Source organism: Suncus etruscus, chromosome 4 (genome assembly GCF_024139225.1).
Source record: "Suncus etruscus isolate mSunEtr1 chromosome 4, mSunEtr1.pri.cur, whole genome shotgun sequence".
In the NCBI taxonomy this organism is placed as follows: Eukaryota; Metazoa; Chordata; class Mammalia; order Eulipotyphla; family Soricidae; genus Suncus; species Suncus etruscus.
Genome location: NC_064851.1, coordinates 146,563,141 through 146,591,016, shown reverse-complemented (window position 1 = coordinate 146,591,016; position 27,876 = coordinate 146,563,141). Strand labels below are relative to the sequence as shown.

The window sequence follows — 27,876 nt, the reverse complement described above, 5'->3', positions numbered from 1 at the left end:
TGGCGTTTGCCTTGTAAGCAGCCGATCCAGGACTAAAGGTGGTTGGTTCGAATCCCGGTGTCCCATATGGTCCCCCGTGCCTGCCAGGAGCTATTTCTGAGCAGACAGCCAGGAGTAACCCCTGAGCACTGCTGGGTGTGACCCAAATACCAAAAAAAAAAAAAAAAAAAAAAAGAAATCGCTCCTGGCAGGCTCGGGGACCTGGGGTCTGTCCCAGGTTGGCCACGTGCAAAGGCAAACACCCTACCACTGTGCTATTGTTCCAGCCACAGATTTATGTTCTTTCCAAAGTCTTTTGCTACGTATACTAAAGATCACTATTATACACTATATTGTATTCATAAAAATTCATTTGAGGGGCCGGGCGGTGGTGCTAGAGGTAAGGTGCCTGCCTTGCCTGCGCTAGCCTTGGATGGACCGCGGTTCGATCCCCCGGTATCCCATATGGTCCCCCAAGCCAGGAGCAACTTCTGAGCATCACCGGGTGTGGCCCAAAAACCAAAAAAAAAAAAAAAAATTCATTTGAGGCTCAAGAGACATGTAGCCAACCAGTGCTTGATCCCTGGTACCCCATATGGCTTGGGCCCCACCAGGAGTGATATCTGAGTACAGATCCAGGAACAAGTCCTAAGCACCAAAGGTGTAGTTCCAAAACAAAACAAAAATTTTAAAATTCATTTGGGGGGCTGGAGCAATAGCACAGCAGTAGGGCATTTGCTTTGCACGTGGCCAACACAGGACAGACCCCAGTTCCATTCTCGGCATCCCATATGTCCCCCGAGCCTGCCAGGGGCAATTTCAGAGCTCAGAGCCCTGGAGTAACGCCTGAGCATCACCAGATGTGACCCAGAAACCAGCACCAATAATAAAAAAAAAATAACCTCATTTGGTCTCCCATGAATTTCTTGGAATCTATTCCATCTGTTTGTCTTCTTGCAGCAATTTCACTTGACTGAATTTTTCCTTTGAAAATCTGTATAGGTTTTTCCATCAAAATTTTCTTAACCTTCAGGCTGGAGAGATAGCTCAATGGGCTCAGTGCATGTTTTATATGCAAGGAGATCAGAGTTCAATTCCTGGGCCACATAGTCCTTCAAACCCTGCTGGGAGGAACCTCCAAGCATAGAGCCAGCAATAGATCCTGAGCACAATTGGTGTGACCATAAATTAAAAACAAAACAAAACAAAAAAAAACAAAAACAAAAATATTCCCCCCAAATCCTTTTTCTTGCCTCTTTCCTTAACAACCTTTAATATTCTCTTAACCGCTATATATAGATTTAAGAAAAGGTTTTCCAAAACCATTTATTTTGGGGCCGGAGAGATAGCACAGTGGTAGGGTGCTTGCCTTGCACGTAGCCAACCCAGGATGGACCTGGGTTTGATTCCTGGCATCCCATATGGTCCCCCAAGCCTGCCAGAAGTGATTTCTGAGCACAGAGCCAGGAGTAACCCCTGAGCCTGGTTGGATATGACCCATAAACAAATAATAACACTGATTTTTATTTTTTCCCTGGCAAAAGGTATCTTTTTCATGCCTCTATCATTCACCTACTGTTGCCCTTTACCATTTTTTTCCCCTTAAAATCAACAGGAACCCTGTTTCTTTTTTTCTTTTTTTTGGTTTTTGGGCCACAGCCTGCGGTGCTCAGGGGTTACTCCTGGCTATCTGCTCAGAAATAGCTCCTGGCAGGCACGGGGGACCATATGGGACACAGGGATTCGAACCAACCACCTTTGGTCCTGGATCGGCTGCTTGCAAGGCAAACGCCGCTGTGCTATCTCTCTGGGCCCAGAACCCTGTTTCTTTACTTCTACATTCACTTCTGTGTCAATGGTGGCATCATAGAATTTTTATAGAAAAATATTTCTTGGAGATGCAAATTGAGCCAGCTCCTTAGACTCACTCTTTTATTTCTTTCTTTTATTTTTTTTTTGGGGGGGTGTCACACCCAATGGCGCTCAAGGGTTACTCCTAGTTTTGCGCTCAGAAATTGCTCCTGGCTTGGGGGACCATATGAGACTCCAGAGATTGAACCCAGGTCCATCCTGGGCAGCCGCGTGCCAGGAAAATGCCACATACCACTGTATTATCACTCCAGCCCCCCAGACTCACTCTTTTCTCAAATGAGATGTAAACTGAACCATGAAAGATTATAGCTACACATAGCACCAAGTTGGCCATCTCAGGATTCGAAGGTGGGTCAAGAACTGGACCTGCCGAAGTTTCACTTACTGCCTCCATTATCCAAAATCACCTTTTCCCCGATGGCTCTACCTCATCATTGACCCTCTACAATTCCCTTACAAGGATGCTGCTCTGACCACACTTCTTTTTTTTTTGGTTTTTGGGCTACACCCAGTGGTGCTCAGGGGTTACTCCTGGCTATCTGCTCAGAAATAACTTCTGGCAGGCACGGGGCACCATATGGGATGCCGGGATTCGAACCAACCACCTTAGGTCCTGGATTGGCTGCTTGCAAGGCAAACGCCACTGTGCTATCTCTCCGGCCCCCCGGACCACACTTCTATTGAGCCAGTTGTTGACCTGATATCACCAGGGCTTTTCTTGGAGTGAGTGCGGGCACCCTCGCCTTTCTTTCTTCTTCCAGGAAAGCCTGGCAGCTGTAACCATACTTACAAATGTGGCCACCATGTTCAAACAGTCCTTCTTCCAGAAGGCCCTGCAGCTGAGTACATGACCCTAAAACTTGTAGTATCATAGCTTTAACTTTCTGGACAACTTCATTTGTTTGATGCTATCATCCCTAAAGGAACCCCATTTTTATGGACTGGCCATAAGACAATAAGAACTGACACTATATTAATGACTTCTTGGTGATATAATTAATTCACTACTGTACTTTTTCTTTTTCTTCCATTTTCTTTATTATTTTATTTCCATTTTCTTTTTCAATAACTTTGCTTTCTTTTCCTTTTTTTTTTTTTAGAGGGGGGCACACCTAGTGTTACTCAAGGATTACTCCTGGCTTTGTGCTCAGAAATCACTCCTGGCAGGCTTCAGGGACCATGTGGGATGCTGAGGATTGAACCTGGGTCAGCTATGCGCAAGGCAAATGCCCTAACATCTGTGCTATCACTCCAGCCTTACTTTGCTTTCTTTTATCTGGAAACAAATGCATTATGATGAACTATGTCAACTATGTAATGAATTTTCTTTAAATAAATTTAATTAAAAGAACAGGTTTTGGGGCCGGGCGGTGGCGCTGGAGGTAAGGTGCCTGCCTTGCCTGCGCTAGCCTAGGACGGACTGCGGTTCGATCCCCCGGTGTCCCATATGGTCCCCCAAGAAGCCAGGAGCAACTTCTGAGCGCATAGCCAGGAGTAACCCCTGAGCGGCACAGGGTGGCCCAAAAACAAAAAAAAAAAAAAAAAAAGAACAGGTTTTTTTTTTGGGCCCGGAGAGATAGCACAGCGGCATTTGCCTTGCAAGCAGCCGATCCAGGACCAAAGGTGGTTGGTTCGAATCCCGGTGTCCCATATGGTCCCCCGTGCCTGCCAGGAGCTATTTCTGAGCAGACAGCCAGGAGTAACCCCTGAGCACCACCGGGTGTGGCCCCAAAACAAAAACAAAAACAAAAAAACAAAAAAGAAGAACAGGGCCCGGAGAGATAGCACAGCGGCATTTGCCTTGCAAGCAGCTGACCCAGAACCTAACTAAGGTGGTTGGTTTGAATCCTGGTGTCCCATATGGTCCCCTGTGCCTGCCAGGAGCTATTTCTGAGCAGATAGCCAGGAGTAACCCCTGAGCACCGCAGGGTGTGGCCCAAAAACAAAACAAAACAAAACAAAACAAAAAAAAAAGAACAGTACTTCCAAACTCAACTTTCTTTTTTCCTTCTACATTCATTAGGCCTTGTGGCTGGTCCAGAAGAGCCACCTCCTTTTGCACTATGATGGTGGTAGACATGTTCCCAACAACCCTGGGGAAGGAGAAGGAAGGCAGGGAAAGTTCCAGAGACAACCAGTACACTGGTCACTCCTGTGATCTTCTGGATCACACATGACAAAGTCATCTCCTCTCTTAAAAAAACTTGTTTCGGGGCCGGCGAGGTGGCGCTTGAGGTAAGGTGTCTGCCTTGCAAGCGCTAGCCAAAGAAGGACTACAGTTTGATCCCCCGGCATCCCATATAGTACCCCCAAGCCAGGGGTAATTTCTGAGCGCTTAGCCAGGGGTAACCCCTGAGCATCAAACGGGTGTAGCCCGAAAACAAAACAAAACAAAACTTGTTTTTGGAGCCAGAGAGATAGCACAGTGGTAAGGCATTTGCCTTAGATGCAGAAGGACAGTGATTCGAATCCTGGCATCCCATATGGTCCCCCGAGCCTGCCAGGAGCAATTTCTGAGCATAGAGCCAAGAATAACCCCTGAGCACTGCCGGGTGTGACCCAAAAACCAGAAAAAACAAAACAAAACAAAACAAAAAAAAAACTTCTCCCCTCTGTACTTTTCTCTATACTTCTCAATATTTTCTACTTGGGAGTGGTAGTACAGCAGTTAAAGGCATTTGCCTTATATGCAGCTGACCCAGGCTAGATCCTCAGCATTTCATTGTCCCCTGAACACCATCAGGCGCAATTCCTGAGTAAGGTGTAACCCCTGAACACTGCCAGGAATGGCTCCAAAACAAAAAACATAAACAAGAGAAAGTAAAAAAGAAGGGAGGGAGGAAGGAAAAGGAAAGAAAAAAGGAAGGAAGGAAAAGGGGGAAGGAAGGAAGGGAGAAAGGAAGTGAAGGAAGGAATTTATTTTAATTTTTTTTGGTTTTTGGGCCATACCCTGTGTTGCTCAGGGGTTAATCCTGGCTGTCTGCTCAGAAATAGCTCCTGGCAGGCATGGGGGAACCATATGGGACACTGGATTCAAACCAACCACCTTTGGTCCTGGATCGGCTGCTTACAAGGCAAACGCCGCTGTGCTATCTCTCTGGGCCCGGAATTTATTTTTTTGACTTACTTCCTCAATCACTTACAGATTTTCATATGGGACCACTGTTTTACCCCTTTCTCTAGAATGTTCTCAAAACAAAACTGCTTTCATTTATGTCAATCACAAAGTACCAGAGAAAGCACAAAGAACATCAGCAATAGTGACTTTGCCTAGCAAGATAGCTGATTAGCAGAAAACCCTTCCTTCCCCATGGCACCTCATGACACTTACTTTCTTATTGGGGATGGTCCTGATATTCAGGGACTTGTTTATTTGTTTTTTCCTCATCTTTTTTTTTTTTTTTTGCTTTGATATTTTTGATTTTGACTCACCTCACTATGTGGCGTCTGCTTGAGGCTCTTCTCTGCTTTATCCACAAAGTCTTTTTCCTCAAAATACAGATAACTCTTGAATTTTATCAGAGCCTTAAGAGCCAACCAAAAAAAGAAGAGCATTAAGGCATCAGCAACACAATCATGAAATTAGAAAAAACAAAAAAAGGTAGATTCTTTTTTTTTTTTGCGCCACACCCGTTTGATGCTCAGGGGTTACTCCTGGCTAAGTGCTCAGAAATTACCCCTGGCTTGGGGGGACCATATGGGACACCGGGGGAATCGAACCGCGGTCCTTCCTTGGCTAGCGCTTGCAAGGCAGACACCTTACCTCTAGCGCTACCTCGCCGGCCCCAAAAAAAGGTAGATTCTTTTTTTTGGTTTTTGGGCCATATCCGGTGGTGCTCAGGGGTTACTCCTGGCTGTCTGCTCAGAAATAGCTCCTGGCAGGCATGGGGGACTATATGGGACACCGGGATCCGAACCAACCACCTTTGGTCCTGGATCGGCTCCTGGCAAGGCAAACGCCGCTGTGCTATCTCTCTGGGCCCAAAAAGGTAGATTCTTAAGAAGCACTAAGACCTTGGAAGCTACAGCAGAAATAGCAAAATCTTTGCAGTTACCATCATGGGATTTGTTTTGTTGTTTTGGTTTTTGGGTCACACTTGGTGGTGCTCAAGGGTTACTCCTGGATCTTTGCTCAGAAGTTACTTCTGGCAAGCTCAGGGGACCATGTGGGATGCAGGAATTCGAACTAGGGTCCATCCAGTGTTGGCCACATGCAACCGTTGTGCTATTGCTCTGGCCCCCATTATGGGATTTTTATATGTTTTTCTTCTTCTTTTTCTTTGGTGTGTGTTTCTGTAGGGTGAATATTACCAGGTGGTGCTCAGGGTTCACTCCTGGTGGTACATGGGCTACCATATGGCATGCCAAAGACTGAACATAGATTGGCCATCTGGAAGGCAAGAGCTTTACTCACCATATTTTCGCTTCAGCACCATTATAGGATTTTTTTGGGGTTTTTTGGGTCACACCCAGCAGTGCTCAGAGGTTACTACTAGCAGGCTCAGAGGACCAAATGGGATGCTGGGATTCGAAACACTATCTGTCCTGGGTTGGCTGTGTGCAAGGCAAACACCCTCCCACTGTACTTTCTCCTGGTCCCCCATAATAGAAATTTATTTTTTTTGGTTTTTGGGCCACACCCGGTGATGCTCAGGGGTTACTCCTGGCTCTGCACTCAGAAATCGCTCCTGGTTCAGGAGACCACATGGGATGCCGGGAATCGAACCCAGTCCATCCTGGGTCAGCCGTGTACAAGGCAGACAACTTACCACTGTGCGATTGCTCCGTCCCCATAATAGGATATTTAAACAAATGTGCTTACTTTTCATAAAGTATCTGGTGAGATATCTAATGGGCTTGAGAGATAATAAAGCGGGTTACGTGTTTTTCCCATAGCCAGTTCTATCCCTAACATCCCATATGGTCCCCGAGAACCACCAAGAATAATTCCTATTCACAGAGTCAGTAGTAACTCCTGACACAGCCCGAAAACCAAAAAAAAAAAAAAAAAAAAAAAAAAAATAACATTGGAAACTGAAAGCTAGGACAGGAGTAAGATGCCTGTCTTATATGCATCCACACCTGGTTCCATCGTTGAGACCACATAGCCCCTGGCCCAGCATTGCCAGATAAAGTCGGGCCTGGGTAATCCCTGCACCACAGACTTGAGTAGCACTGCATCCTCAGATCCTTTCATTGAACCCTGGGCCCAGAACTGACAGGAGGTCATCCCTAAAGTACCGAATGTTCGAGGCCAAGGAGGTGGTTAAAGCATGGAGTGAGTGTTTTACACATGGAATAAACACATGTAAATATCCAGTACCACAGGGTCCCCTGAGAACTCGCAAAAGTAGTCCCTAAGTACTACTGGGTGTGGCTCCAGAACTCAAAACAGATATGTAAAGTAGACTTGAGGGCCTGAGCAATAATACAGTAGGTTGAGACTTGGGGCCGAAGAGAGAGCATGGAGGTAGGGCATTTGCCTTGCATGCATAAGGACAGTGATTCAAATCCTGGCATCCCATATGGTCCCCCGAGCCTGCCAGGAGCAATTTCTGAGCATAGAGCCAGGAGTAACGCCTGAGCGCTGCCAGGTGTGGACCCCCCAAAAAAAGAGACTGACAGGAGGTCACCCCTAAACTACCTAAAGTACCAGGGTTTGATCCCCAGCATCCTATATGGTTCCTGGAGCTCTACTGCTAGGCATGATTCCTGAGTGTAGAGAGCTTCTAGGAGTAGCCCCTGAGCAACACCAGATGTGGCTCAAAAACAAAAAAGAAACACTAAAACAAAACAAAACCCAACAACAAAAAATGTAGATGTGAGATGACAGGCATTCAGACACTGGCTTAAATTCTTCTATTTTGTTACACCTAACAATGTACAGAATGAGGGATGGGAGTGGTGGCACAAGTGGTAGAGCGCTTGCCTTGCAGGCACTAACCTAGAATGGACCATGGTTCGATTCCCCTAGTGTCCCATATGGTCCCAACAAACCAGGAGTGATTTCTGAGCGCATAGCCAGGAGTAACACCTGAGTGTCACTGGGTGTGGCCCAAAACTCCAAAACAAACAAAGTAAATAAAATGTACAGAATGAATTTCTGACGGGAGGGGGAATATAAATGATAGAAGCTAAAGAGCCAGTAGAGGATAAGAGAACAATGCAGTTTGAGCCCCAGTACTGCAGAGAGTCTACGAGCACTGCTGAGAGCAACTCGAGTAAGGAGCAGGAGCAGGCCCTGAATAATGCTGGGGATGGCTCACTAGTTCAGCATCAGGCATCACACAGCCTAGGAAGGTGCAGCTGCTCAGGCCTTCACAGCAAGGGATATCATAAACCAGAGTTGTATGGGCTGGAGTCTGTGCATTCCAGGCAGAAGGCCTTGGTTTTGTCTCCAGAAACATGGTGCTTTGAACCCTGCCCAAGCACTGAGCGCCTGAGCACTGCTGCTGCTCAGTATGTCCCAAGAACCAAAATACACCTGAAAGAAACACAAACAAATAATATCCAAGAATATCTTAGGATAAACTCACTTTATCTTTGTAAGTATCAGGCAGTGACTTGGCAGTCTCTGTGTCTTCAGGGAGATTGATGTAAAATCCCAGGACATCTCCCTGCCCATAGCCAGAGGAGTAGTGTTTGCCAATAGACTGGTGAAACTTGGTCCCTTTTTTGCTTCGCCAAGAATAGCTAAATTTATCATAACCTAAAGGAGCCTGAAGATTACCTGTCTCAATAAGAAAGATATAAAGGCAAATAAATTCTGGTTTGCTGAAAGACTACTTTTAATTTTGGGGGTCAGTTTTATAGAACTGTAAAAACTGTTTCTCATAAACAAAGAATAACAGGGGTCAGAGAAACAATACAGTGGGAAGGCTTGCATGGAGCTGACCTGGGCTCGATACCCAGTACCTGATATGCACCCTGAGCACTGCATATATGCCTCCCACCACTGAAGGAAAAATAAAATCTGTGTTCTACAAACTGCAATGTGGAGATATCTCTCTCCTCTTTTCTCTCTCCGTTCTCCCCCCCACCCATCTCTCTCATGAATCTCACAGTTCAGCAAATGATTATTACATCTCTAGCTCAGCTGCAGTGACAGGTGCTCTCAGGCTTACCTAATGGCTGGGACCAACCAAGTCTGGCTGCAGTGTCAGGAGGCATCTCGTCCACTGTGATTTCAAAGTACCAGGTGCCTTTCCGAACACCGTGAGAAGCTCGAACCATAGAATAGCCTTTCTCTCCAACCACGGTGAGCCTGTCATCAGAGATCTTTAACTGGGGAGCTGTAGTGACAGAGAAAAACAAAGGCCTAAACAGATCTGCAGAACTTGGGAGAAACTCGCAAAAACAAGTCCCTTCCACTCCAGGAAAACAAGACAGAGATCAGACATAGAAGGTTCTGAATCTAGAGCCAGAGTGGTACTACAGCAGTAGGATGTTTGCCTTGCACACGGCTGACCCAGGATGGATGCAGGTTCGATCCTGGGCATCCCAAATGGTCCCGAGCCTGGAGCAATTTCTGAGCACAGAGACAGGAGTAATCCCAGAGCACTACTGGGTGTGGTCCAAAAATAAAAAATAAATAAAAAGGTTGGGAATCTAAAACCAGGCCAATGGAGCAGGAGAGATAGCACAGCGGTAGGGCATTTGCCTTGCACACAGCTGATCCAGGACGGACAGTGGTTTGAATTCCGGCATCCCATATGGTCCCCCAAGCCTGCCAGGAGTGATTTCTGAATGCAGAGCCAGGTGTAACCCAAAGACCAAACAAAACAAACAAACAAACAAAAAAAAAAAAAACATCAATAGCAATACAACAGTCCTATGAGACTTCAACACTACTCTGTCACCTCTCAATAGATCAACAGGACTAAGCTCAGTAAGGAAATACAGCTTTAAAAGAAGAAATGGAAGAGAGGGGTTTAGTAGATATATAACAGGCTTTCAGTCTCAAAAAGTCAAATATACAGTCTTCTCTAATGCAAAGGAGACATTCTCCAAGGTGGATCTCATGTTGGGTAACATAACATATTTCCAAAAAGTCAAGAGGATCTAGGATCCTCCTAGACCTGGGATGGCGAACCTATGGTACGTGTGCCACTGCTGGCACACAGGTGGCCTTACAGCTGGCACGCGGGAAGGTCTGCAATTAAGATATGTGGTGCATGCATTATCTTTTGAGGAGAATTTTTGAGTAATTTTTTTTTGGTTTTGTGCGGCAGTTTGGGCACGAGGACTCAAAAAGATTAGCCATCACTGTCCTAGACCGTGGTGTACTAAAAATAGACGTTAATCACAAACAGATATGAAGAAATAACTCGAATAACTGGATATTTAACAGCTCAATATAGAACAACCAGTGGGTCAGAGAGGAAATCAAAAGATTTCTGGAAACACACACAGTTGAAGACACATGCTACCAAAACTTGTGGAGGGGCTGGAGAGATAGCATGAAGGTAAGGCATATGCCTTGCATGCAGAAGGTTGGTGGTTTGAATCCCAGCATCCCATATGGTCTCCTGAGTCTGCCAGGAGCAATTTCTGAGCATAGAGCCAGGAGTAACCCCTGAGTGCTGCTGGGTGTGACCCAAAAACCAAAAACCAAACAAACAAACAAAAAAACCAACAAACTTGTGGAACACAGCAAAAATAGCGTTAAGAGGAAGTTTATAGCTCTGCTAGCATTTATCGAGAAGGGCCCACATAAATAACCTAAATGCAGTTTGAGAAATTGGAAAAGGATCAACAAAAGGGACCTAAAGTAGGCAAGGAAAAAGGAACTAATAAAACATAAAATATTAATGAAATGGAATCCTAAAAAATTATCCAAAATAAATCAATAAAGCCAAAAGCTGGTTCTTTGAAAATATAAACAAGATCAATAAACAACTAGCAAGACTCACAAAGAAAGAGAATCCTAATAAACCAAATCAGAAACAAAAAGGGACATCACAACAGACAATACAGAAACTCAAAGGACCATATTACTTTGAAAATATTTATGCCATTAAATGAGAGCCAAGAAAAATTAGATAAATTTTTGGACTCCTATAGCCTTCCAAGACTGAATCAAGATGATATGAAATGGGGCCAGAGAGATAGCACAGTGGTAGGGCATTTGCCTTGCATGCAGCCGACCTGAGGGACGCGGTTTGATTCCTAGCATCCCATATGGTCCCCCAGCCTGCCAGGGGCGATTTTTGAGTGCAGAGCCAGGAGTAACCTCTGAGCGTCATTGATGTGGCCCCAAAACCAATCAATCAATTAATAAAGTTTAGGGAAAAAGAGATGATATGGAATACCCAAGCAGATCTATCACTATCAAGAAAATTGAAATTGTTGAAATTCTCCCCAAACAAAAACTTAGGCCCAGATGGATTCTCTAGTGAATTCTTACAAACCTCTAGCAAGAACCTACTGCCAATCATTTACAAGTTCTTCTAGAAAACTAAAAAGAAACAAAAACACAGAAACATTCCAAGTTTCTATAAAACTAATATCACCTTGATACAAAAAGCTGACAGAGGCACCACAAAAAAGAATTACAGGCCAACATCCTTGATGAACGTAGATGCAAAGATCCTCAACATAGTATGAGCAAACAAAATCCAACAATTCATCAAAAAGATCATATACCATGAGCAAGAAAGTATATATTCCAGGGATGCAAGGATAATTTAACATATGCAAATCAACCAATCTAATACACCATATCAATAAAAATCATCTGATCATAACAATAGATGCAGAGAAAGCGTGATTCATAATAAAAATGAGAATTGTGGTTGGGGCTGGAGATAGCATGGAAGTAAGGCATTTGCTTTGCATGCAGAAGGATGGTGGTTCAAATCCGGCATCCCATATGGTCCCCCTTGCCTGCCAGGAGCGATTTCTGAGTGTAGAGCCAGGAGTAACCCCTGAGCACTGCCACATGTGACCCAAAAACCAAAAAAGGAAAGAAAAGAAAAATGAGAATTGAAGGAACTTTCCTCCATATAGTCAAAGCCATTTACCACAAGCCTACAGCAAACATTATACTCAATGGAGAAAAACTAAATGCCCTTTCTTTCTTTTTTTTTTTTTTTGGATTTTCGGCCACACCCAGTGATGCTCACCTGGCTATGCGCTCAGGGACCATATGGGATGCCGGGAGATCCAACCGAGGTCCGGTTCATTGTCCTAGGCTAGAACGAGCAAGGCAGATAGATGCCTTACACCCTGTGCCACTGCTCCGGCCCCCCTATCTTCTAAGATCTGATATAAAACAAGGTTGCCCACTCTGATTACCTCTGTTCAACAAAGTACTAGAAGTACTTGCCATAACAATTAAGAAAGAAAAAGATATCAAGGGTATCCAGACAGGAAAGGAAGAAGTTAAACTCTCACTATATGCATATGACATACTATATTTAGAAAACCCACCAGTGTGATAATAGCACAGAGGTAGGGTGTTTGTCTTGCAATGCAGTTGACTTAAGATAGATGTGGATTCCCAAAAAAAAAAAAAAAAAAAAAAAAAAAGGGGGCCGGGCGGTGGCGCTGGAGGTAAGGTGCCTGCCTTGCTGCGCTAGCCTAGGACGGACCGCGGTTCGATCCCCCGGCGTCCCATATGGTCCCCCAAGAAGCCAGGAGCAACTTCTGAGCGCATAGCCAGGAGTAACCCCTGAGCGTCACAGGGTGTGGCCCAAAAACAAAAACAAAAACAAACAAACAAAAAAAGATAGATGTGGATTCGATTCCCAGCATCCCATATGGTCCACCAAGCCTACCAGGAGTGATTTCTTTTGTTTGTTTGTTTGTTTGTTTGTTTTGGAGCCATACCTGGTTGCGCTCAGGGGTTACTCCTGGCTATCTGCTCAGAAATTGCTCCTGGCAGGCACAGGGGACCATATGAAATGCCAGGATTCAAACCACCTTTGGTCCTGAGTCAGCAGCTTGCAAGGGAAATGCCATACCGCTGTGCTGTATCTCTCTAGCCCCATGCCAGGAGTGATTTCTGAGTGCAGAGTTAGAAGTAACTCCTGATTGCCACTGAGTATGCCCCCCCCCCAAGAAAAGTAAATCCTAAAACTACAAAAAAAAAGTTTCTAAAAACAATAGATTTGTATAGTAAAGCCTGCCACTTTACTATATGCTATGTCCATCAGCCCTGTTGTGTAACAAGGTCCACACCGAGTGGAAGGACATTCAAAGAAAGTTCCTTTTTCTTTTTTTCTTTGTGTGTTTTGGGCCACACCCTGCTGTGCTCAGAAATCCCTCCTGGCAGACTTGGGGGACCTTATGGGATGTCAGGATTCGAACCACGGTCTGTTCTGGATTGGTTGTTTGCAAGGCAAACGCCCTACAACTGTGCAATCTCTCTGGCCCCTCAAGAAATGATACTTTCCAGAACAAGACAACAATCTCTTGGACCTTATATAGTTGCACTCTGCATTATGAGTATGGTCTGTATGTTTGGGTTTAGGGCTTAGAGATCCTAATATGGGAAATTCCACATTCAAAATATTCACAAAAGTTTTTAAGCTATAGATAGGACCCTTAGGGCCCGGAGAGATAGCACAGCGGTGTTTGCCTTGCAAGCAGCCGATCCAGAACCAAAGGCGGTTGGTTCGAATCCCGGTGTCCCATATGGTCCCCCGTGCCTGCCAGGAGCTATTTCTGAGCAGACAGCCAGGAGTAACCCCTGAGCAAAGCCGGGTGTGGCCCAAAAACAAAAAACAAAAAAAAAAAGATAGGACCCTTAGAAAGTTCATGGATAAACTATGAAGATGTGAAAAGGCAATTAATTACTCAGCAGCCATACCAGGCTTTGGCAATTCCAGCAGCAGTATCAGGCTGTGGGAATCCTAACTACTAGGAGAAAACCTGACCTTTTAAAAGACCCCTCTAGTAGGTTTCCAATCAGAAAACCCACTGTACCAACTGTAATGACCAAATAGGGTTCTGTCCATTTGATTAAAGGTCAAGTGGGGCTGGAGCAGTGGCACAAGTGGCAGGGTGTTTGCCTTGTGCTAGCTAACCTAGGACGAACTGTGGTTCGATCCCCCAGCGTCCCATATGGTCCCCCAAGCCAGGAGAGATTTTTGAGTGCATAGTCAGAAGTAACCCCTGAGTGTGACCGGGTGTGGCCCAAAAAGTAAAACAAACAAACAAAAAAGGTCAAGTCTGCACCCACCCAAAGGCAAGAACAGCATGCAAAGGGTTCCTCCTCATGATCCATTACCATTCACAGGAGTTTACTGTCCAGGTGGACAAGGACAAATAAACATTAATGATTGGCATAGAAAAGTTGAGGACTTGTTATTATGGCAGAGAATCAGACATAGGAGACCTGACTGGTACTTACTGAATAAGGAACAAACGATCAACCTCATAAAGCAAATAAAAACTTGCTAAGCTGGTTAAACATTACTAAAGAGAAAGAAACAAATAAGGCTATTATGAAAGCCCTGATTGAACTTATTAAAGACCCCAAAGTAGGGAACTTGAAGTTATTTTCTTAAAATTATGTAAAACCTGTGCTTACTCTTTTTCCAAGAGTTCTTGTCACCTATTGACTAAATATAATCATTGTACTGTCTATGCCAAGTCTGGGAGATAGGCCAACAAAGAAAACCCATTGTTTTTCTGTGTCAGTTCTTCCTCACAAGGTAAACCTACAACTTTGAGGCAAAGTATAGCATATAACAGAAGATGCTTTGGGCAATGAAGACAGTCATTCTTGCAATCAGACTCTCCGTGTGTCTTCCTCACCAATTTACCTTTGGGGACCATGAACCCTTGCCACAGCAGGACTGCAGCAACTATACAAAATCAATACACAAAAATTCATGGCTTTTCTATACACAAATAATGAAAGAGAAGAAAAAAGTATTAAAAATAAAATAACATCACTAATAGTAAGCCAGACAAAGAGGGGTCCACCTACACTAGCAGCCCGGGGGGTGATGGTGGGGTATATGGGTTGTAGAAAGGGAACTGGAATGGGGGGAGGACATAGTTGGTGATGGGTATTCCCTGACTCAATGTTAATATGTACCTAAAATACTACTGTGAAAGATATGTAAGCCATTATGGAAAAAAATGTGTTTTTAACCAGAAACTTTCTTTGACTTACATGTATTATTATTATATCAATTATATTATATGTTATGTTATGTCACTATATTATGTTATGTTAGTTTACCTCATTATGTTAATCAATTTTGTCTCTCTTTTTTTTTTTTTTTTTTTTGGTTTTTTGGGCCACACCTGGTAACGCTCAGGGGTTACTCCTGGCTATGAGCTCAGAAGTTGCTCCTGGCTTGGGGGACCATATGGGACGCCGGGGGATCGAACTGCGGTCCGTTCAAGGCTAGCGCAGGCAAGGCAGGCACCTTACCTCTTGCGCCACCGCCCGGCCCCCAATTTTGTCTCTTGAATAAATTCTTACAATAAAAAAAAAAATAACATTGGGGACAGAATGATAGCACAGCAGGGAGGCATTTACCTTGCACGTGGCCAACTGGGTTCAATCCCTGGCATCCTATATAGTCCCCTGAACCTATCTTGAGTAATTTCCAAGTACAGAGCTAGGAGTCACCCTTGAGAAGAGCTGGGTATGGCTATCCCTCACAAATAAAATCTTATTCACAATTGTGCCTCAGAAAATCAAGTACCTCAGAATCAGCTTAACTAAATAGTTAAGATCTATAGATGTTTAACCAGCTTAGATCTTAACGAAGAAAAACACTGCCGAATGTGGGTAGAACATTTTGCTCTGCAAAACTACACAACAACAAAAAATTAAAATAAATGAGGGGCAGAGTGCTATCACAGCAAGTAGAGCACTTGTTTTGCAAGTGGCTGACCCGACTCAATTCTTTTTTTTTTTTTTTTGGTTTTTGGGCCACACCCAGCATTGCTCAGGGGTTACTCCTGGCTGTCTGCTCAGAAATAGCTCCTGGCAGGCATGGGACACCGGGATTTGAACCAACCACCTTTGGTCCTGGATTGGCTGCTTGCAAGGCGAATGCCGCTGTGCTATCTCTCTGGGCCCCCGACTCAATTCTTAGCATGACATTCTTCAAAGAAGTGGATCAAACACTCCTGAAATTCATTTGGAACAATAAACTCGCAAATAGCTAGAGCAACCCTTGGGAAAAGAAATATGGGAGGCATCACTTTCCCCAACTTTAAATTGTATTACAAAGCTATAGTCATTAAAACAGCAGGTATTGGAATAAAGACAGACCCTCAGAACAATGGAATAGACTTGAATATTCAGAGATTTTTCTCCAGACATACAATCAATTAATCTTTGATAAAGGGGCAAGAAATGCAAAATGGAGCAAGGAAAGCCTCTTCAACAAGTGGTGTTGGGACAACTGGTCAGCCACATGCAAAAAAAAGCGAACTCAGACCCACAGCTAACACCAGGAACAAAGGTCAAATCCAAATGAATTAAAGACCTTGATATCAGACCAGAAACCATAAGGTATATAGAATAACCCGGAGGTAAGACACTCCATGATATTGAGACTAAAGGCATCTTCAAGGAGGAAACAGCACTCTCCAAATGAGTGGAAGTGGAGGCAAACAGATGGGACTATATTAAACCAAGAAGCTTCTGCACCTCAAAGGAAATAGTGACTAGGATACAAAGGCCAACCACAGAATGGGAGAAACTATTCACTCAAAACCCATCAGATAAGGGGCTAATATCTAGGATATACAAGGTACTGACAGAACTTAACAAGAAAAAAAATCTAACCCCATCAAAAATGGGGAGAAGAAATTTCTCCCCAGACAATTACTCAAAGAAGAAATACAAATGGCCAAAAGGCACATGAAAAAATGCTCCACATCACTAATCACCAGGGAGATGCAAATCAAAACAACAATGAGGTACCATCTCACACCACAGTGGCACACATCACAAAGAACAAGAATAATCTGTGTTGGCAGGGATGTGGGGGAGAAAGGAACTCTCATTCACTGCTGGTGGAAATGCCGTCTAGTCAAGTCCAGCTATACCACTGCTAGGGATATACCCTAGGAACACAAAAACACAATACAAAAATACCCCTCTCCCAATGGGAAATTTCTTCTCCTTTCTCCTCTACTTTCCAATATTTTTATCTATTTTCTTTAAGGAAAAATCCCTAGGGCAGGCCGAAGAGATAGCACAGTGGTAGGGCATTTGCCTTGTAAGCAGCTGCCCAAGATGGACCTGTATTCGATCCCTGGCATCCCATATGGTCCCCCAAGCCAAGAGCTATTCCTGAATGCATAGCCAGGAGTAACTCCTGAGCGTCACCAGATTTGGCCCCAAAACCAACCAACCAAACAAAGAAACAAAAAAAATCCCTAGGGCTAGAGCGATAGTATAGTAGTTAGGGCACTTGCTTTGCACATAGCTAACCTGGATCTGTTCCCAGGCACCACATATAGTTCCCCAAGTCCCACCAGCAGGAGTGATTCCTCAGCATAGACACAAGACTGACCCAAGACCCGTATCCTGACCACAGCTAGATATGACAAAAACAAAAAGACAGTGACAAAAAGCTCCCCAAATGTCTTTGTCTCTTGTAGACCAGCTAGACTACTTTATAAGAAATAAGGTTCTTGTTTTGCTCACAGTTGAACCCAGCTGTAATCCCATATGGTACCACATACGGTCCCGAGAACTGCCGCAATTGGTTATTTTATTCTTTTTTTGGTTTTTGGGTCACACCTGGCAGCGATCAGGAGACCAAATGGGATGCTGGGATTCGAACCACCAACCTTCTGCATGCAAGGCAAATAAATGCCTTACCTCCATGCTATCTTTCCGGCTCCCTAGGGTTATTTTATTTTATTTTATTTTATTTTATTTTGGTTTTTGGGCCACACCCGGCAGTACTCAGGCATTACTCCTGGCTGTCTGCTCAGAAATAGCTCCTGGCAGGCACGGGGGACCATATGGGACACTGGGATTCGAACCAACCACCTTAGGTCCTGGATCGGCTGCTTGCAAGGCAAACACCGCTGTGCAATCTCTCCGGGCCTGGGTTATTTTATTCTTAAGCTGAGAGCCAGGAGTACTTTTGAGCACCACCAGATGTAGGCCCCTCACTCTCCCCAATAAAGAAACAAAATCTTACAAACCTCGATCATGTAGGGCTAACAAAACCCGTTCATACAGGCAGGCTCTGTAGAGATCTCCAGGAATAGGTTTTCCTGCCCAACAGTCAAGTTCAAGCTTCTCAGGATCAGGGGCGTGGGGGTCAGGCTCAGCTAGAATATACCGGTAGCCATCCTTGTTAAATGGGTGTTCCAAGGGGTAACCATGAGGGGGAAGGCGCTGGGCAGAAAACAAAGGATCACTGTGAAAAGAAACAAAATCAAGAATCAAAACTCTCTCTAATTCAATAACATCAATTCTGTTTATGTTTGTCTGTTTTTTAGTTTTTGGGCCACATCTGGTGGTGCTCAGGGGTTATTCCTGGCTCTACACTCAGAAATTACTCCTGGCAGGGTCGGGGGACCAAATGGGATGGCCCGATCAAAATCAAACCTGAATAGGTCGCATGCACCGCTGGTGGTAGGAGAACAAAGACTAAAAAGAACAGCCTTGGGGATTTAGATAGTACAGGGTGCTTGTCTTAAACACAGTCCCCCAAACCCATTTAGTCCCTGAACCCTTCCTAGGAGTGATCCCAGAGAACAGAGCCAAGGGTAAGATATGAGCACAGCCAAGTGTGGCCCCCAAACAAAACATCGAAACAGGAATAGCCTCATTTAAATAACTTTACAAGGGCCAGAGATAGCACAGCGATAGGGCGTTTGCCTTGCATGCAGCCAACCTAGGAAGGAAGGTAGTTCGAATCCTGGCATCCCATATGGTCTCCCGTGCCTGCCAGGGGTAATTTCTGAGCGAAGAGAGCCAGGAGTAAGAGATGAGCGCTGCCCGATGTGACCCAAAAACCAAAAAACCAAAACAAAACCCTTTACAAAATCACTTCCTTTTACTCAAACTGTTCCTCCTGCCCTCTGCAGGCAAAACAGAGAAATGCAAAACGACTAACTTATTTACAAAGTTACAAAGCTGGACTGAATTGCTTTAGGTCTATAGGGACATCAGTGAAACAGAATGAGTGATTCATCAGCGAGAAAGGAAGAAAGAAAATGGGGGACATTTTCTTCAAGACTTTTATCATTATATATGAAATGAATAGGAACTTGAAAGATGGGAGTACTTACTATCTGTTGTCAGTTTAAAAACCGAATGGATTTTAGGGCCCGGAGAGATAGCACAGCAGCGTTTGCCTTGCAAGCAGCCGATCCAGGACCAAAGGTGGTTGGTTCGAACCCCGGTGTCCCATATGGTCCCCCGTGCCTGCCAGGAGCTATTTCTGAGCAGACAGCCAGGAGTAACCCCTGAGCAACGCAGGGTGTGGCCCAAAAACCAAAAAAAAAAAAAAAAAAAAAAAAACCCGAATGGATTTTGAGCTAGAGAGAGTACAGTGGGAAGGGACTAGATTTGCCTGCAACCAGCTAGTACAGCATATGATCCTGAGTTCTGCCAGGAATGATCCCTGAGTACTGCTAGGTATGGCCTTTAAACCACATCCCCTAAATAAGAAAGGATATATATATATATATATATATATATATATATATATATAGAGAGAGAGAGAGAGAGAGAGAGAGAGAGAGAGAGAGAGAGAGAGATTGATTTTTATTACCTCTGTATTAAATAAAGGATCAGAGCCAGGCAGAAAGTTGAACATTTTAATTTTTTTTGTTGTTGTTTTTGGGCCACACCCGGTAACGCTCAGGGGTTACTCCTGGCTATGCGCTCAGAAGTCACTCCTGGCTTGGGGGATCTTATGGGACGGCGGGGAATCGAAGCACTGTCTGTCCTAGGCTAGCGCTGGCAAGGCAGACACCTTACCTCTAGCGCCACCACGCTGGCCCAGATTTTAATTTTTTTTTCATTTCTTCTTATTCTGTCCTTTCTCAGGATTCCTTTACAGATTTTACTTCCCAGGCTTATCACTAGGAAATATTTCCTCGAAAAATAACCTTTCTTTTCTTTTCTTTTTGGTTTTTGGGCCACACCAGCAGTGCTCAGAAGTTACTTCTGGCTCTGCGCTCAGAAATCACTCCTGGCAGGCTTGGGGGACGATATAAGATACCTAGAACCAAACCAAGGTCGGTCATGTGCAAGGCAAATGCCTTACCTGCTGTGCTATTATTCCAACTCCCTGTCAGAAATAATTACCAATCACCAAAAACTCCACATATACTTGTTTGGGAGACTGATATCTCTGAGGATTTTAGAATCAGGGTGGGCAGCTTCCCACACTTCCTGGTAGACCTGCCAGCCATGCCATGACCTGCAGCATCAGCAATGTCAGTTCATCAGCTCAAAGCTCTTCAGTTCCACAGATCCTCAAAGTACATATTTTTCAAATACTGACATCTCGGTAGGAATACACCAATTAGATATAAAATCATCATAGAAGCCACCTAAGCTCAATAAACAAAACCAATAACAGAATGTTCAACCAGCAACAAACAGCTTAGTAAACCTCAGAGAATCACTTAATGATCCTACGGAAAGATGAGAACTTTCACAAATTTCTTTTTATGAAGTTTTTTTCAATAATTACATTCCCAGGTCGGTGAGAGCATGGAGGTAAGGCATTTGCCTTTCATGCAGAAGGTTGGTGGTTTGAATCCCTGCATCCCATATAGTCCCCTGAGCCTGCCAGGAGCAATTTCCGAGCATAGAGCCAGGTGCAACCCGAGTGCTGCCAGGTGTGACCCAAAAACCAAAAAAAAAAAAAAAAAAAAAAAAAAAAAAAAAAAAAGGTAAAAAATTACATTCCCATTTAATTGTAACAAGTATTAAATAAAATATTCGCACCTGCCAAGGAGCAGTCTAGGCAGTGGGTAGGAAACTAGAGACTATGCTGGAGGGAATGTTACACTGGTGGTAGGACTGGTGTTTGAACATTTAATGGCAGAAATAACTATTATGAGCAACTTTATAAACCACAGTATTGATAGAAATTTAAAAAATGATTTAAAGGGGCCGGGCAGTGGCGCTGGAGGTAAGGTGCCTGCCTTGCCTGCGCCAGCCTAGGACGGACCTCGGTTCGATCCCCCGGTGTCCCATATGGTCCCCCAAGAAGCCAGGAGCAACTTCTGAGCGCATAGCCAGGAGTAACCCCTGAGCGTCCCAGGGTGTGGCCCAAAAACCAAAAAAAAAAAAAAAAAAAAAAAATAGGGGCCAGAGCGATAGCACAGCAATTGGGCATTTGCCTTTCACTCGGCCAACCCTAATGAACCTCGGTTCGATTCTGGCAACTCACTTGGTCCTCAGAGCCTGCCAGGGGCAATTTCCTGAACACCACCACTAGTTGTGGCTCAGAAAAAAAAAATTTCTCTTTATAAAAAACAAAAATACCAGGCCGAGAGATAGCATAGAGGTAAAGCTTTTCATGCCTTTCATGCAGAAGGCATGTGGCTTGAATCCCGGTATCCCATATGGCCCCCCGAGCCTGCCAAGGGCGATTTATGAGCATAGAGCCAGGAGTAACCCCTGAGCGCTGCCCGGTGTGACTCAAAAACCAAAAACCAAAAACCAAAAAAACCCAAAAACCCAACAAACAAAAAAACCCAAAAAACTTATTGAACTTCTCAAAATTTTAACTTACCTAAAATTCCACCAAAATTAAAAATAAATTTATTGAACCCACAAGGAATAAATTTATTAAACCCCACAAAACTTACATTGTCCTTCCTCCTTCCCTCCCTTCCTCCCTTTCTTCCTTCCTTGGTTACTCCTGGCTCTAAGTTCAGAAATCGCCCTGTCAGGACCATATGAAATGCCAGGATTCAAACCAACATCCTTCTGTATGCAAGGCAAATGCCTTACCTCCATGCTATCTATCTGCCTCCCCCCACAAAACTTACTGAAAACCCCAAAAAATAAGTTAGATGACTTGGGTCTCTCAGAATCTATTATAAAGATATAATACTAAATACTATATTACAGTTACATACATATTCTAAATATCTTATCTCTTGGGGGCACTCAAGAATAGCTCCCAGAAGAAGTTGGGGAGGTCAGGGAGCCAGAGCCAAAACCCAAGTCTCTGGCATGATTCCTTTTGTGCTATCTCTCCAATCTCTCAGCTGCGTTTTCCAAGATCCAACTCGGACACAGTTACACTCATACACATGGAGAATGGAGTGGGTACTCTGCCTACCTCCGGGCCTTCTTTGCCGTCCCTGTGGTTCCTCCATCCTGTTGTTTGCGCTTTGCTCCTCTTCCTTTTCCACTACTTCCTGCTGTAATTCCCCCTTACAAGAGAAGGCAGATCACTTTCGATGAGCTGTGACACAAGCACCATTAGGATATTGAAACCTCCCACATGCATTTGTGTAACACCAAAGGAGGATGTCCTTCACCAAAGTATATGGGATTTCACTGTGATTCTGAATGAGTCATAGATTAGACCACTGGGCTCTAGGATAAGCTCTAATATCAGGTTGTATTATATTTTTGTTCTTCCTCTCTCTCTTTTTCTTTTTTTTACTTTGTTCTTCCTCTCTTGATGCTGCAACTATGAGATGCCTTTCTGTGAATGTGACACAAATGCAGTTCCATTCATTTGGATTCCAAGCTCCCAGGTTTAAAACAATTACACAGAAGAAATTATTTTCCCCACCCAAATCAATAGAAACATCATAAAAAGAGAATTTTCTCACTTAAAGTGAATGTTCTTACTTGCTTGAGCTGCACAATAAATTCTTGCAACGTAAGGACATGGAGTATCTGCTAAAGCACTAGACTACCGAACAAGACATAGGTACATCAAACATGAAAAACAAAAACAAAAGAAAAAGCTGTTTCTCTCCAGTGCTGCCAGGTATCCACTTGTAGCTGACATGAGATGGGAAGAGTTTAATGGGCAATTTTCAAGATTTTTTTTTTTGGGTCACACCCGGCAGCACTCAGGGGTTGCTCCTGGCAGGCTCAGGGGACCATATGGGACGCCAGGATTTGAACCACTGTCCTGCATGCAAGGCAAATGCCCTACCTCCATGCTATCTCTCCAGCCCAATTTTCAGGATTTTTGAGATCATGCCAATGATTTAATAAATCCAGTTTAGGCTAACCTGGATAGTAGTAAGAAATACCTATAGGCTATTTAGATTGTCTATAAGGTCTCCTCCCAGCAATGCTTGGCAGCTTAGTGGTACAGTGTTCCAGGGCTTCTTATACTTATATTTACATACTTCTTATATACTTATATACTTCTAATACTTAGGTTTATACTTAGAGGTTCTAGGGAGACAGGGAGGACATGAAATGCTGAGGAGTGAATTAGGGCTTCATATGTTAAGACATATGCTTCAGCACTTGAGTCATTCCTCCAACCTTACAATTACTTATTTTGTAGAAAAAAACAATTCAGCAGGACAAGAGAGATAGTACAGTGGGTAGAATGTTTGTTTGCATGTGGCTGACCAGAACCATGGCATGACGTTATCACTCCCAGTCTCTGCCAGGAGTGATCCCGGAACACAGAGCAGGAGCAAGTCCTAAGCCAGGTGTGGCCCCTCAGAAAACAATAGAAAGACCACCTCCCTGTCCCAAATTCAGCTGTATAATGAGGCTACAAGGAATACTACCTTGTTTATTTCTGACATGGGTACTCTGAATTTTTTTTTGTCCATTTGTCATTTATTTGGCTCCCCTCTCCTTTCAGAAAATAACCTTAAACTGCAGGACAACACCTTTATGTAAACAACTGCATAGGGTACTGTATCAAGCTTAAAAATTACCAGCAGTTCAGCTACAATCAAGACACCAAAGGCAGGTCATATTCTGCACACATAGGGCCAGCTTTATGCAGTTTCCATTTATTTATTAATTTATTGATTGATTGATTTTTGGTTTTTGGGTCACACCCGGCATCACTCAGGGGTTCCTCCTGGCTCTACGCTCAGAAATTGCTCCTGGCAGGCTCGGGGGACCATATGGGATGCTGGGATTCGAACCACTGTCCTTCTGCATACAAGGCAAATGCTTTACCTCCACGCTATCTCTCCAGACCCCAGTTTCCTTTTATAAAAAGCATAGCAAACATTATTCACATTCCTCACAAAATGCTGCAATATAAATATTTCTAAATTTTAGTTACCATAATAAAAGAAAGTTAAATTTTAAATTCATCTGCATTTAAATTATTTTCAAGAGATGTTTTAGGTCTTAAGCAGAACAAACATTATAAGAAATCTGCTGGTCATGTCAGGCAGAATATGACAACATATAAGCTTTTAGTTGCTGCTAACAGTACACTGGAACTATCATTTCAGATTAAGTGCTATGCTGCCATTTTCACAAAGCTTTAACTCTTAAATTTAGTTTTAGCTACTACCACAACTCAGCAAAAAGCACTTTCCAAACCACAAGATACTTAAGTCTGAGAGGCTGAAAGAAGACAGAGGAGGAATTCACCTCCCAATGAGGATCCACCTGCAGGAACAGAAGTGGCACCAAGTATTTATCAAATGTTAACAGTTTTTAAAGGAGAGGAAATGATGTAAAAAATAAAATAAAAAACCCAATACTTTACTTAGTTATTTCCAAGTTACCTTAAGATATTCATAACAATGAAAGTGACTAGTATGTAAGATGCTACACTTTGAAAGACTAGTTAATAAAACCCATGTGTCAGAGAAGAGCTACCTTGTATCGAAGCCAACTCTAATAAGCTCTCCATTAGTAATGAAGAACTTCTCCTTAGGGAGAAGTGTAATACAGCAGGTGATCAATACAGAAACACTATCATGCAAATAAAGTAAAACTTTAGAACAAGAAATAATGGAAGATGGGCATACAGAAAGTATGTCAATATTATAGCTGAGATAAGGAAAGTGAGTGAAAACAAGGCCAATCTAAATTGTTCAGTTAAGGGCCCGGAGAGATAGCACAGCGGCGTTTGCCTTGCAAGCAGCCGATCCAGGACCAAAGGTGGTTGGTTGGAATCCCGGTGTCCCATATGGTCCCCCCGTGCCTGCCAGGAGCTATTTGAGCAGACAGCCAGGAGTAACCCCTGAGCACTGCCAGGTGTGGCCCAAAAACCAAAATAAATAAATAAATAAATAAATAAATAAATAAATAAATAAATAAATAAATAGTTCAGTTAAGAGGCAGCAGCTGGGGTGTCTCATACAAAAACAGGGAATCTGACCTCAAGACTGTACCTTGCTTTATGCTAAATTTCTTTTTTCTTTTTTGTTTTTGGGCCACACCCGGCGGTGCTCAGGGGTTACTCCTGGCTATCTGCTCAGAAATAGCTCCTGGCAGGCACAGGGGACCATATGGGACGCTGGGATTGGAACCAACCACCTTAGGTCCTGGATCGGCTGCTTGCAAGGCAAACGCCTCTGTGCTAAATCTCCGGCCCCTATGCTAAATTTCTTTACTTAAGACCAAAGTGTAGTGAAAGTGAAAATAGCTCTCCACGATCTGTCAAGCTAGCTTCTAAAACTCAAAATTTGGATTTCAAAACATTTCAACTTTAGTTAAGTCAATCCCAAAGAATGTCCATTCTGGCACACTTGGATCAACTAGTTACAAACATTTCATCCGTGAGATACTCAAATACTTACCATTTAGATTTCCACCGGTAGACATGGCACTGCTTTGTTTTTGATTGTCATAAGCAGGACCAATGTTACTAAGATCCTAGAGGAAAAGAAATCTAATTAGAAGTGGAGCTACAGTAGGGCTAGCACCTGGTTGGCATGTTGGTGATGCTGAGTTCCTTCTCCAGCATTGTGTGTACCTACCTGAATGCTAAGGATCCTATCACCACATGGCACTGCCAGGCAGAAGCACAAGAACTGCCAGGCCTGCATCACAAGGTAGAATATTGACAGGTTTCCCCGAGTATAAGAGAAAGGCTTCAAAAAGAGCTTGGAGCGATAGCACAGTACTGAGAAGCAAAAGAAAATATCAGCACGGGCCCAAAGAGATAGCACAGTGGCGTTTGCCTTGCAAGCAGCTGATCCAGGACCAAAGGTGGTTGGTTCGAATCCCGGTATCCCATATGGTCCCCTGAACCTGCCAGGAGCAATTTCTGAGCAGAGCCAGGAGTAACCCCTGAGCACCAACAGTAACCAATAACCAAAAATAAATAAATAAATAAATAAAAAAGAGCTCAATGGACTGAACACATGCTTGGTATGCAGGAGGCATGGGTTCTATCCAACAATGCATGGTTCCTGGAGCACATCTGGGAGCAACCCCAAGCACAGAGAAAACAGTTCTCAAGTACCACTGGGTATGGTCAGAAGTCAAACAGCCCTCAAAGAGAAGGAAAAGTTATATAATGAAACCAATCTGGCAATGATCAAAAACCAAAAGACACTCTAAAAGAATTTGTTAACAGAATTTTTTCTGTGTGGGGGGTCACATCTGGTGGTGCGCAGGGGTTACTCCTAGCTCTGCACTCAGAAATTACTCCTGGCAGGCTTGGGGACCACATGAAATGGTGGAATCAAACCAGGGTTTAAAGCTTGTCCTGTGTTGGCTGTATGCAAGGCAAACGTCCTACTGCTGTGCTATCACTCTGACCCATTAATAGAATTGGATAAAAAAAATGACAATCTGGGGCTGGAGCAATGACACAGTAGGGCATTTGCCTTGCACATGGCTGACCCAGGATGAACCATGGTTCAATCCATCCCATATGGTCCCCCGAGCCAGGAGCAATTTCTGAGCGCAGAGCCAGGAGTAAACACCGAGCGTCATCAGGTGTGGCTCAAAATCTCCCCAAAAAAGACAATTCTAGAGAACCTGAAATTTGCAGGACTGTCAAACTTGGATGATTCAGGAATTAATAAAGATTGACTTCATTTAGGACTCATAATAAATAGCACTGGGGGGTAGGGGTATATGGGGAAGATATTGTGAGTGGAATGGTGGAGGGAAAAAAAAAAAACAGAAAATAAGTCCCGGGGCCGGAGAGATAGCATGCAGATTTGCCTTGCATGCAGAAGGATGGTGGTTCGAATCCCAGCATCCCATATGGTCCCCTGTGCCTGCCAGAGGTGATTTCTGAGCATAGAGCCAGGAGTAACCCTGAGCGCTGCCGGGTGTGATCCCCCCAAAAAAAAGAAAAAAAAAGAAAAGAAAAGAAGTCCCATTGATTAGTTCCTTGAATATTTCATGTCCAATGCCACTCAGTTTATAAAACAAAAACCTGAATTTCTTTATGTTATCTTCAATTTTCAGTAATGGCAAATTATGTGCTTGATGCACTGCTAAAAATTTTTAGTTCTGGGACTGTGAGACAGTAGAGTGGGTAGGGTACTTGCCTTGCGTGTGACCAACCCACGTTTGATTCCCAAAAACCCCATATAGTTAGTTCCCTGAGCCTACTAAGAGTGATCCCTGAACAGAGCAAGGAGTAAGCTCTGAACACCACCAGGTATGGTTCTAAAACAAACAACTCCTCCCCCAAATAATTTGAACAAGCAGAAAATTTGTTTCCTCACTTTATGCAGGGTAATGCATTACAAAATTTTTTTTTTTTTTTTTTTTGCTTGGGTCACACCCGGCAGTGCTCAAGGGTCACTCCTAGCTCCACGCTCAGAAATCGCTCCTGGCAGACAAGGGGAATCATAAGGGATGCCGGGATTCAAAAACCACTGTCCTTCTGCATGAAAGGCAAATGCCTTACCTCCATGCTATATCTCCGCCCCACATTAAAAATTCTTTACAATTATTTGTTATTCTGACACTCTTCTGGAGAGACATGGTATAGTAATGTTCCAAGTATAAAACAATAATATTAGTACTATAGTAAAAATTAAAACCAAAAACAAACACAAATAAAAACAACAAAAAAAAGAAAATCAACAATAAACACCTCGACACAATTTTTGTTTTTTGTTCTGGGCCAAACCCAACGATGCTCAGGAGTTACTCCTGGCACTGTGCTCAGGAATCACTCCTGGTAGGCT

General features: G+C 43.7%; 1 protein-coding gene across 1 annotated transcript in view; it reads right to left on the bottom strand.

Annotated features, from left to right (window-relative positions):
* ASH2L (ASH2 like, histone lysine methyltransferase complex subunit) overlaps positions 1 to 27,876 on the bottom strand; it is a 47,511-nt gene that overhangs the window by 5,777 nt on the left and 13,858 nt on the right. The window contains exons 8-13 of the mRNA XM_049771835.1: positions 25,519 to 25,594; positions 22,104 to 22,197; positions 17,989 to 18,206; positions 8,976 to 9,143; positions 8,388 to 8,581; positions 5,284 to 5,376 (exon numbers count right to left, since the gene is read on the bottom strand). Coding sequence (XP_049627792.1) covers positions 5,284 to 5,376; positions 8,388 to 8,581; positions 8,976 to 9,143; positions 17,989 to 18,206; positions 22,104 to 22,197; positions 25,519 to 25,594 — 843 coding nt within the window. The remainder of the gene's footprint in view (positions 1 to 5,283; positions 5,377 to 8,387; positions 8,582 to 8,975; positions 9,144 to 17,988; positions 18,207 to 22,103; positions 22,198 to 25,518; positions 25,595 to 27,876) is intronic.